The sequence below is a fragment of the Leopardus geoffroyi genome, chromosome A2, assembly GCF_018350155.1.
Source record: "Leopardus geoffroyi isolate Oge1 chromosome A2, O.geoffroyi_Oge1_pat1.0, whole genome shotgun sequence".
In the NCBI taxonomy this organism is placed as follows: domain Eukaryota; kingdom Metazoa; phylum Chordata; class Mammalia; order Carnivora; family Felidae; genus Leopardus; species Leopardus geoffroyi.
The window spans coordinates 28,338,491-28,350,995 of record NC_059331.1 but is presented as its reverse complement, the minus strand read 5'-3'; the positions used below and the strand labels follow the sequence as shown (position 1 = coordinate 28,350,995).

The 12,505-nt window shown below is 38.5% G+C and overlaps 1 protein-coding gene across 6 annotated transcripts in view; it reads left to right on the top strand.

The window, feature by feature from the left end:
• Positions 1-12,505, top strand: part of FHIT (fragile histidine triad diadenosine triphosphatase) — a 1,417,560-nt gene that overhangs the window by 541,359 nt on the left and 863,696 nt on the right. Inside the window, exon 2 of one of the 6 annotated variants that reach the window (XM_045496932.1) lies at positions 8,466-8,569. The exons of the other annotated variants lie outside the window; for them this stretch is intronic. Within the exon in view, the coding sequence (XP_045352888.1) occupies positions 8,524-8,569 (46 nt within the window). The 5' untranslated portion in view covers positions 8,466-8,523. The remainder of the gene's footprint in view (positions 1-8,465; positions 8,570-12,505) is intronic. 6 annotated transcript variants of the gene reach the window in all.

Below are 12,505 nucleotides of genomic sequence, written 5' to 3'. Positions count from 1 at the left end.
TATGCACTCACTTTCCTCACTTTGGACTCAAAATAGATCAGTCCCTGGAGGAAGGGCACTGTTTGTCATCATATATCTGCCTGGCTGTCATTCAGGACCTAATTGGGCTCTCTTAAATTTCATTCTATTCCTACTTGTCATGTTTCTGGACCCCTGAGAAATTTCTTGCCATGTGTGTTCAGGAACAGAGCATTTTGATGCTGTAGATATTTTGATCTTTAGAGCACAAAGAAGATTTTGGTCACAGGCACAGTAGACATCTTCACATGCTCTTTGATCGTGTATGACATCCCTGAACCTCGCCCTTGCTTTTAATTTATCTTTACTTTTTAAAATATACATGAATATTTTCATAATTGATTCTTACTTTTCAAAATATACATGAATATTCCATAAAATATATGTGAATAATATAATATATATTATGTGAATATTATAATATATATAAATATATATATGTATTATACACATATTATACATATGTATATATTTACATATATATATAAATAAGAGTCAAGAGAATAGTATAATGGACTCCCATGAGCCTGTCGTCCAGCTTCCATGATGATCAACATCCCATCATCGAGTACACATGCATATTTTTTTCTGTAATATTTTATAGTGAATCCTGTTCACCATATCATTTCACCTATAAATACATTTTTGTGTTTCTTTAACAGATAAAGAATTCAAAAGAAACTATAGCACACATGCAGTGAAGTGAACAATGATTCTTTAATATCTAATAATCCATGTTTAGTTTTCCTCCATTCCCTCAAAATTTTTTTCAGTTGAAAATTTCAAATCACAGGCCATAAAACATCTTCACATTGAATATGGTAGCTATGTCTCTTAAGTTTTTTTAATTCCTAGAAGTCACATACTTTTAATTTTTTTGAATTACACCAAAAAAACACCAGAAGTGCACACATTAAGTGATCAATGAATGTTTAAAAATGAACAGCCCATGTGACTACTACTTAGATAAAGATACAGAACATTACTAACACCTAGACATTTTCCAGTCATTACATGTACACCTGCGTTCCAACATAGCCATTGTTCTATTATCATAGATTGATCTTGCCCATTTTTTCACATTATATAAATGCAATCATACAACATGTCATATTTTTGGTCTGGCTACTTTTGGGGAAATTCAACCACTTTTTAAAAAATCAATTTACTGAGATATAATTTGTATATAATTAACTGTACCCATTTATAGTGTGTATAGTTCAATGGATTTTAAAAGAAGTATGCACCCATGAAACTACCTATGCCATCAAGATATGAAACATTTCTATTGCCATGAAAAGTTTACTCATGTCAGATTGCAGTTATTCCCTCCCACTGGACCCAGCTTTCAGGCAACAATTGATTTGTTTACTATCATCAGAGATTATTTTTCATTTTCTAGAATGTTTAATAATTGAATCATACAATATATACTCTTTTATGTCTGGTTTCATTGACCATAATGATTTGGAAAGTCATGTAGGTGGTTGCAAGTATTAGTAGTTTGTTTCCTTTTATCACTCAATGGTATTCCATTATATGGGCATTTTACATTTTGTGTTATTCATTGATTCATTCTGTGCATTCATTTGTTACTGTTTACTTAAACGTTGTTTACAGATTTGGATTATTTTGCATGAAACTGCTTTCATTTGCATGAAACTGCTTTCATTCAATATTCATTTATTGAATGAATATTTGTGCACAAATATTTGTGTGGACATACTTTCATTTCTCTGGATAAATAAAAACTTTACAGTGAAATGCCTGAGTCATATATTATGGATATTTGTAAAATTTTAAAGAAACTAACAGTTTTCTAAAGTGGTTGTACCTTTTTTTAAAAATTCACACTAGCCCTTTATGAGCATTCCAATTGCTCTACATTCTTGCAAACCTTTGGCAAGGTCACTCTTTTAAATTTTAATTGTTCTAATGGGTGTGTATAGTTATCTCTTTGTGGCTTTGGTTTGTGATTCTTGATGATATTGAACACCTCTTCATGTAGTTATTTGCCATTGATATAATTTCTTTTGTCTGGTGTTTTCAAATATCTGGCTTTGTTTTCTCCTTTTTTGTTGAGTTGTAGGAGTTCTTTATGTATTCTAGATACAAGTCCTTTCTCACATATGTATATTGCAGATATTTTCTTCTGTTGCAGGGCAGTGACTTTTAAAATGCATAAGTTTTAAATGTTGGTCTATTATGTTTTTTGATCCTTTCTAAGGAATCTGAGTCTACTCCAAGTATACAAATATTTTTTCCCATGATTTCTTCTAAATGTGTGGTCTATGATCTATCTTGAGGTAATATTTGTATATGGTATAAGTTAAGAGTCAGTATTCTTTCCTCTGGCCTTCCCCCAGTATGAATATCTAGTTCTAGCACTATTTATCAAAAATATTCTATTCCATCATTGAATTGCCCTGACATCTTTGTCAAAAATCGATTAACCATTTATGTGTGGGTCTATTTCTAGACTATCCATATGTTTACCTGATTAATTTATCTCTTCTTTCATTAATAACACACAGTTTTGGTTAGTGTGGCTTTATAGTCAGTCTTAAAATCAAGTAGTTTGAGTTCTCCAATTCTGTACTTATGTATTAAAATTGCCTTTGTTTTAGTTCATTTGCATTTCATATAAATTATAATCAGTTTGTCAGTTTCTACAAAAAGTCATGTGGTTTTGATTGGAATTGCATTGAATCTTTAGATTGAATTGTGAGAGAAATGCCATTTTGACAATATTGAATCTTTCAATCTCAAATATACTAAATCTTACCATTTATTTAGTTCTATAATTTCTTTTTACAATGTTTTGTAGATATTAGTGCAAAGGTCTTACATGGATTTCATGTTTTGGAGTGGCATAGTAATGGAATTATACTTTTAGTTTTATTTTCTAATTATTCATTGATTATGTTAGAAATAGTATTGGTTTTTGTATGTTGCCTTCATTACTTTTGACTTGTTAAATTCATTTATTAGTTCTCTTAGTCTTTTTTCAGTTGTTTAAGCTTTTCTACACACATGATCATGTCATCCATAAAGAAAGACAGTTTAACATTCTTTCTGATGTTTACTTAAAGTTTGTCTTTTGTGATTTATTTTATTAGTCCAGTCTGACAGTCTGTCTCTTAAGTTCTTATTTTGGTTTTAGGAAACTTATAATACATTCATTTGCCACCTATACTGTCTGCTCTTCTGTGTTATTGTTGCTGTGTAATGCAATCCCACCCCAAGACGTTTTTACTTTAAACAATCTTATTTATTTAGCACTTCCCCACATATTTACCCCAATCTGGTACTCTTCACTGCATTCCACATTCTGTGCTTTCATCTGGGAATGTTTTCTTCTGCCTGAATAATTCCCTCTAGTTCCTGTTAGTATTTCCTTTCATGTAGATTTTATTATCTTCTTTCAAAGAGATGTTAATTTTCTGTCAGGTGGATGCGGTATGAACAGGTCATGTTGATCTAATCAAGAAATGAGATTTTTTTTTTTTTTTTCGAGGTTGTGTATGGTTTATTTCCCGTTTGTTCTAACAACTCAAGTCCTCAGAGTTTCTTAGCTGAGTGTCTGGGATGTTTACCGTGGTCCTTTGTCCTTAGCAGGTTCTAAATTCCAGTGTTTGTCTTCCAATCATTTCTGGATTGACAAAATTATTCCTAAGCTATTTAGTCTCTTAGCAACTGATTTTTGCTCAGCTTTCCCCCCTCCCCCCACTCCCACTCCACACATTTGTAGCTTAGGGATGTGCACATATCTGGAGGGGATATTTGAATTGGGAATTTTGAGGTCACTTCTCTGTGGTCCCCCTTTCTCAGAAATCTTAGCCCCTCAAGTCCTAGCTGCTGCTTCTGTAGCCCTTAACTTCAAGTTTTATCTCTTCAACACAGAGAAGCTGCTGCAAGCTATAGGTTGCTGCTTTCTGCTTGGTGAATATCCCCACAATGCAAATTAACAGATGCCCTTAGGATAAAAAAGCTGCTGTAAATATAGGGCTGACTTTAATGAGCTTTCATTTCCTGCTTAAATCCTGGTTGCCTTGGTGGTTCTCCAATGCTTTCAAACAGTCTTATTTTTTATTCCATGCATCATTATGATTGTTTTCTGCTGGAGGATTAGTCTGATATAAGTGGCTCCTTCAGAGCCAGAAACATAACTCTTCCTTCCAGCCATGGTTTAAGAAAGGCACCTTCCACCACCATTTTTAAAGATGCCATTTGTTGAAAAAAAAAAATAGGCCTTTTTTTCTCCATTTTTTCTCCTACACTTTGGATTGCTAATTATTTGCTTCTGATGCCATTGTTTGAATGTTTCTTTATTCCTCATATTTGTAATAGATATTTAGTTAGATTTAGAGGTTGTTAGGTAGTAACATATCATAGGGGACACTGTGTATCTCCTACTGCATCACACCATGAGCCATAAAATACAGTGGTTCCCAAACTTGGCTTCACATTGGAATCATCCAACAAATGTTTAAAAAAAGGGGAGAAAAAAAACCTGATGCTTGATTACTATCCCAGACATTATGGTTTAATTGATATGGAATGTGACCTGAACATTGGGATTTTTAAGAGCTGCCCCTGCCTCCTTCCCTGGCCAAGTGATGTTAATGTGCTTCAAAGTTTGGGAAACACTGATGTAATGTCTGGTCATTCCACTTTTAGTTAGTTTATGATTGACTTATAGATTCAGGTGTTGTTAGTCTGATCCCCTCAATATCAAGTTCCCTATCAAGCTTTAAGCTAATGTTTTAGGAGCCATATATGGTGGTTGCCTAGAACCATTATTTCATTAAGAGTTGCAGATGGTGATTTTCTAATTGTCATTCCTCATGCTCATATTAGTGTGGTTCCTTTATATGGAACTTTTGATTCCTAAATGTGGTCCATACAGGAAAGTTAGGGTAGATGTTTAACCATTTTCCTTTATTTATATATTTTCTGAATTGTGAGTTGGTACCCTAACAACTTCTAAAGGTGACCAATGATTATTTTTCATACCATTATGAACTCATGGATTTTTATGCATTAGATCTGTTTCATTCTACCACCTTCAAAGTTCTTTTAATGTTGAAATTGATTGATCTTTGGTCAGTAGGAGCCCCTTTCAAGTTGGCTCCAAGTCCTTTTGACATGACTCTAGTAGGCTTTGATAGCTTCCTATGACAAACTTTCCTCATTCATCGTGTCCATTTCCTGTGTCAGATCTGCAATCTGCCATTTCTTCAAGAATCCCTGGTTTCTTTCAGTGAAAGGAAGTACTGAAGAGACCAAAATAGAGGAATTAAGTACAACCTCTCCTTAACCCTCAGCCTTTTCCTCATTTCTCCCAGTTTATTTGGCCAAGATTCATAATAACAACATTCTTATTATTCCCGTTCTATCACATATTGCATGTGTGTCTTAGGGTACTTTACTTCCCTGTGCCTATGATCTCATCTGTAAAGTGGGGATGATAATTGAAATAACCCCGGCAAAATTCTTGCAATTGGTTTTTTAATGGAGGGCCAACAGGATCACTCAGTGGGGGTTGCAGTAGTAGTAGCAGTAGTAGTGATATAGCCATAATGGTAGTAGTGATGGTGGCAGTTCCTTTTTTTCGACCAATTATTATGTGCCTACCATGTATAAGCATTGGGCATAGGCAGTAGGAATAATGGGAGGAGGAGGAGGAGGCCTCATACCAGTAGTAGTCTTTTATTTGTTTCAATAAGTAATTATGTGCAAGGTACCACGCTGGGCACTAGGGATGCAATGAGAGTTAAGACAGGTATAGTCATTGTCTTCCAGGAGAAGGACAAAAAACAAGTAAACTGGCAAATAAAAATTATTATTATTGATCCAAATTATTCCCTTAGACATTTCTCCAGGTTGAGGACTAAACTTCCAAATAGTTTCATGCCACCATCACAATGACTGCCTCACAGTGGTGCTATCAAAACAGCCATATTGAAATGTCTTCTGTCCAAGTGTCCCATTCATATTGCTGAGCCACTGTATTTTTTTCCTAAGTGCCTTTCCCCTGATGAGAATGACTTTTAATGAAGGGAGTCGCTGGCCATGGTTCAGAGGATCGAAACTGGGCCTTCCTTCTGCTTTCCTTTCCCTGGTGCTGCCCGGATTCCCAGGGAGCAACTGATTCATTCCCAAGCAACTCCTCCCCTCCTTGAAATGGAAAAGTGCTCTTCCCCTGGGCCTTGCCTCAGAGGAGTGGAAAGGTGCCATCAAAGGGGGAGTTTGTACAGAACCCCGAAGTGGGAAGCCACTTGGCTCTCTCTTTCACTTTAGAGTGAAAATGAGGTCACAGGATGCCCCCTTCCGTGAACAACTGAATAAAAGACCAAGGGAAAACCTCCTCGTGGCCTACAGCTAAAAGTGTTCTCATACTGTGAAGGAGTCACTTTTTGGCTCTTTGTGCAGTGGCCAAAAGACTGTCTCAGCGGGGTAGGAGTGCGGGAAGCCAGCAAGGTGAGATCCCTTATTCTCCTCTCATACTTAGGGAGATGCTTACTTTCTCCACCTGGAGAGAGTCTCTTCAGTGGAAAAGGAATAACATAGATTTTTCAGCTTCTCACCATTCCTGGTCCTTTGCTTCTTTTCTGACTGAATTACAATTGCCCAGACTTCTGCCTCCTCTTGGTAAGTAGACCAATACATGGGAATTAATCCAACTACCTATTGTGGCCAGCAGACTGTTTTAGCTGTAAGAGGTGCCCTACATCTGGTCTTTACCCTCAAAGATCTTGTTGTTCAGAGCAGAGGTAAAATTTGTTTATTCCACAAATCTTAACTGATTCTGCACAGGATTCCAGGACCAAAACAAAAACCCCAAAGTATTTGCAATCTGTCCCCTTAAAGTTTACAAACTGGCCCCCCTTGGGTATTTAACCCTAAGGCATGCCCTTCCATGGTATTATGGTCCTAAGTATATGTTTTGTGTTAGGAGGCCTTGAGCTCAAATTCTGCCTTTGCAGATTACTCTGCAATCCTAGACAAGTTGCTTTACTCCTCTGAACTTTAGTCTTTTATCTGTCGCAAGAAAATGCTAAGTGTCAGTCAGATACCATACATTTATGGAGTGTCTGTGATGTTCCAGAAACTTCCTCCTTAGGTACAAGGGATGAAGTCAGGTAACAAACATACACAAAAATAAATGAGATGGTTTCAAATCTTGTTAAAATCATAAAGATAGATAGATAGAGCAGGGTAGCTGTGGAGGGAGTGAGTAGCTGTGGAGGTGGTTGTGTGTAAAAAAAAAAAGTTCAAGAAGGAGGGGGTGGCCAATTGTCAAATGCTGCTAAGTGGTTAAATGAACGGAGACCTGAAATTGGCCCCTGGCTTTGGCAAGAGGTGGTTTGTTGATGACTTGTACTAGGGACATGCTATGAGTAGCCTTGAGTCTTTATATATTCATAATAAAGGGAGCATACATGGTGATTCTGGCTTTTTAAAGAATCTAAAGTGATGCTTTAAAGGAAATGGATCCTATATTCAGGCTGAATGTAAGAACATTTATAAAGAATTTTGAATTTCCGACAATAAATCGCATTACAGATAATAGGGGGAAACTAATGGCTGCCTACTAACTACTTTTTTAGGTTGTATTACTAAACTCTGCCGCAGCTTACCCAAATTGTCTTTCTCTTGGGGTGCCATTAAAACCATTTTTTAAATTAAAATCTTGTTATGACTGAAAGCACAAAAATGACCAAGTCAGAACAAATCCTGATGACTTTTAAACATACATCAAAGCCAATGTTTGCAAGCAGCATTTAGGGCTAATTAGGATGGCCCACTCTGGGTTTCTGGCACAGAGACGTGTGCTACTGAAATTCTTTTCCCCTTTTCCATTCATCACAGAGATGTTTTCATCTTGTTGCTCATCTGCAGCCATCAGAGGAAACTCTGGCTACACAGCGCGGCCTCACTGGGAAGGAAAAGCCAATGTCGTTTCCCTGGGACAGGATGGGGAAAAAAGCAGCCAACTCCTATTGATTCCCATTTCTCAGACAGAGTGATGCCTTTAACACTGTGTAATGAAAGTTTTTATATGTGAGAGGGATTACCAACTTCGGGCTGTTATTGTCCTTTGATGTGCCCCAGAAATATTACAGTAGAAGTTATTAAAGAATAAATTGTGGACACAGACTGCTTTGCCCAAGCCACTTGTCGCTTTGGCCCTGGTCGATTTATGTGGCAGCAAATTTTCCCCTCCTCTTCCTCCTCCTCTTCCTTCTCAAATTTGTTAGCTTTTGGAAATGTTTCTCTGTTTTGGGTTTTGTTTGTAGAGAGAGCTGTGAGAGTAGATTGACAACCTTTATCAGTTCAGAAAATGAGTGAAGCCTTGAAAATTAGTAACTGTACCAACCCATTTGTGTCGAACGTACACATCTCCTCACAACCCCCAACGTCAGCTTTTGCCCATTTTACAGGTGAGGAAAGTGAAGCTCAGAGAAGTCAGGACTCGGCCAATGTCACAATACTAATTGGATGCCCAGTGGACGGGATGAAATCGGCTCACACTACTTGGAGTCTGGTATTTCCACTTAGAGCACAGCTGTCTCTGTGTCCACCCGGAGGGAAGGTTAAAATTGTTTAAAGCCTGGAAAGTGATGAAATATGAGGAAATCATGTGCTGGGAGACCAAGCATTCCCCAGCTTCCCACTGAACCGGAAATTGTTGGGGCACCACTCTGGGCCCGAAACCTTTCCCTGGCAGCTGGGCTTGGTGTCCTCAGAGGCTTGCTGTGACTCGTGGTGAAATCGTGCAGATGGAGACAGGACCGTGTTCAGGTGTGGGCTCATGGTTTCCCCTCGCTTACTCCCCAAAGCTGCATGACTGTGTTCCTGGGGACGCTGAAGGTTTGTCAGGGGTCAGCTAGCATTTCTGAGTAGCTCTCCAGAACGCGAGGAGCGTACATCTCCCTTTCCCAAGTGATGGCAGACATAGTTACTGCAAAATAGCTCAAAAGATTTTTCTAAATTTGGATTGCTTTATCTGGCAACTTTTATTAATCTGAAGGACATGACCCAATTCCGTCTTTCTTATAATTCTGTTTCAATCCTTGATTATATAGTTTCTCAGGTCAAGAGGGTTGCAAGTATGTAAATATTACTTCTTTATACTTAAGTACAATTATTATTAATTGTATTTTTTTAATGTCTTATTTATTTTTTAGAGAGAGAGACAGAGTACAAGCAGGGGAGGGCAGAGAGAGAGAAGGAGACACAGGATCCGAACCAGGCTCCAGGCTCTGAGCTGTCAGCACACAACCTGACATGCGGCTCAAACTCATGAACTACGAGATCATGACCTGAGCCACCCAGGCGTCACTATTCATTGTATTTCTAATGGTAACTAATGTTGATTGTGTGCTAACTGTGGGGCTAGGTATTATGCTAACAGCTTTACCTACATCATGAGATGTAATAGTTCTGTGATATGGCATCTTTTATTATTTTTCTTATACAGATAGAGAAACTGAGACTCAAGGAGGTTAAGTAATTTGCCCAGAGTATACAGCTAGTTAATGATGTGATCTGGATGTGTAATCAGGTGGTATGACTCCTACCTCATGTTCCTAACCACCATGCCTACCACCCTGCCATCTTATTGCAGGTTAATAAGTTATCTGTGAGGATATTTTGAGCACATTTTCTTCCTATGAGTTAAAGTCCATTTTATTTATTTATTTTATTCCTGGAGATTGATTTTCATCTTAGGTTTGTGTTAATCTACATTTGGCATTTTCCAGAGGAGGCAACGAAACCTCAGAGAACTAGAATGTCAGCACAACGGCCAGGTCTTTGTACCCACTCCATCTTTCTTCTCTTCTATTTTGCTTGCAGGACATCCACTACTCAGAAAGAGAGAGAGTTCAAGGTCAAATTTCAAGGTTCTGTGTTATTGATAACTTGCTTAGTGTTCCAAGGCTATAGAAGCTGTGGTTCTTTGCTTTCTCGGGGTCTCGAAGGAAGCTCTGTTATACTGTCTGAGAAGATGGTGAGGGAAATGAACAGGCTCCTAAACGAAAGAGAACTTTCTTTTTAACTTTTTCCTAGATGACATAGAATATTAGAAACAAGGCTTATTCACACTGAGGTGTGTACATGGGTTGAGAAACAGATAAAGATACCAACAGGTATCTTTACATGTATATGTATTAGCTTGTTGTAGATATGCTATACATAAATTATATAAATTAATATATTAATAAATAGAAATTATCCCCAGGGAGTTCTTTTGATCAAGCTGAGAGACTTCGGATGTATTTTTCATCTGATTAATCTTGTCTGTAAATCACATCTGAAAGTCAGGACCTGAATTTTGTGCCATTGTCACTACGTTTTGACCCTGAGGAAACTGTGTTTTTGCCCCACGTTTGGAGAAGCGGTGCCTTCCTACACCAACACCTGTTTATTCAGGTGAATCAAGACATCTGTGTGTGCCCAAACCAAAGACTTTGAGCCCTCTGGTCATGGGCCCAGTGCAACTTTCACTTTGGAGTTAAGACAGTTGTGATATTTTACCTGTCTGAGGAGATGTGCAGGTATATAAAACGTGCGCTGAAAGTGGTTCCTGTGGAAAAATGGTCTTTCAATCTTCCGTGGTACTTGAGAGATCAGAAGTCCTGCCAGAAATCAGAGAAGTCATCGTCATGCATCATTTTCCGTGGCTACTAGCCAGTCTTAGAGGAACCAACAGTTCGAGAATTAGGTAGCCCCTTGCAGATGCTTGTAGATGTCAGCATGATTTCCCCCCATTGCTGGAAGTTCACAGTTCTTTTCTGATGATAAAAAACAGCCCTGCTTCCCCCAGTTCTCCCCAACCGTGATCAACACATTCTGGTTGAATCTAGAGGCTTTGGCACAATACTTTCAATTTTAGAAGTTCTACCCATGGTGTTCAGTTTATGTGTCTCTAAATCCTACTAGAAGATGCTGCGGATTTGCCCAGGTCTGTGTGACTGTGTAATACAAACAATTCCAAGCAACAGCTACTAGTTTTCCATGCTTCCTCACAGAGGAAGCTGGGTTTTTGCGGTACACAATGTAATTCATTGTTTGCCGTGCAAATGAGGAGAGTCATAGTTTTAAGATTGTTCTGAAGGAAAGGCACACTCTCTGCATAAGTCGTTGTCTGGGGGATGCTGTGTGACACATGCACGTGGTGGCATATGGCGGTGGTGGGTGGACCGGGGCCCGGTAAAACTTCAGAGACTATTTGATGGATTTCTCTGAGACTCTGAATTAGACAGTACCTCAGGAGATGAAAACAGGGCATTATTCATAAGTTGTTCTCCCCTGCTAACTTCCACATTCTCCAAGGGTTAATTAATTTTTTTTTTCTTTATCCAGGGAACCCATCTCTGGGTTAGGTTTATGACAGGCTGATGGATGGACAGGTCGGGCAAGCGTAAGCATTTTTGCCATCTACCTTCTGTTTTTCTGCTTGGATCCTCCTGGTGTAAATCAAGATAATAATGAAACAGTGTAGGGACGTTGGAAAGGCAGGCCCCTATTTTTAGGCTCCCTGGAAAATTTTCCCTTTATTTGATTTTGGTGGCTTCAGTCATATCTTCTAATACAGTTTCATACAAATGTAATCTGGCTTCCCCAGCCTAGTACAACCCAAATCAAAATGATATTATGCCTTTTCACAGCTGTAAATCCTTCCTCAAATTAAGGCTCTCAAACCTAATCTGCTAGAGGTCGACGGAGGAGGAGGGGAGCCCCAGCACCCCACTACGAACAGCATTAAGCATCTAATGACAACTTGACAGAGACTTTTATCTTTTGTCCCTGTGAAATAAAATCTTCAAAGTTATCTGCCTTTTCTTTGAAACTTAGCACAGGCTGTACTTGGCCAGGTGTCTCAAAGCTGATACCAAGAGGGCAAAGATTGAGAGCTGTTTTTTACCCACTTCTTTCTGGGCTGCCTTTTTTTATGACCTGGGAGGAAGTGAGGGTAAAATCTGAGATGTGGCTGCTTTCCAATAAGGTTAAAGACACAGAGTCACAGAATCCCAACAGAGACTAAAGCAGGAGATTGATGAATTAATTGAACCTACCAATTAACCAATGGATTAATTACTCTGTGCAAAGCAGAGTGAGATCAAGATAGGATGGAGTGGGAGGGGATGTTGGGCAAATTATAGGTGGCTAGAAAGATCAGAAAGCCAGAGATCTAGAGGAGGTGAAGTTCCTGGCAAAGCTCAACTGATGGTGTTAGGTACATAAGTAGGGGACCTGGCCAGGTCTGTAGGCAGGACTGGTGTGGGGCTTGCTACGTAGGTGGACTTTAATACATAAGAGAGACACTGAGCCAAAACCTTAGAAATTTAGAACAGAGTTTCCAAAGAGGCTTCTTGTAGTGGTTCGATGCTACCGTTTTACCATTATTTCAGGAATTTTCTAGGGCTTCTAGACCCAGTCATCTAAAGGCAGGGCTCTGATGGCTTTGGGAAGAGAT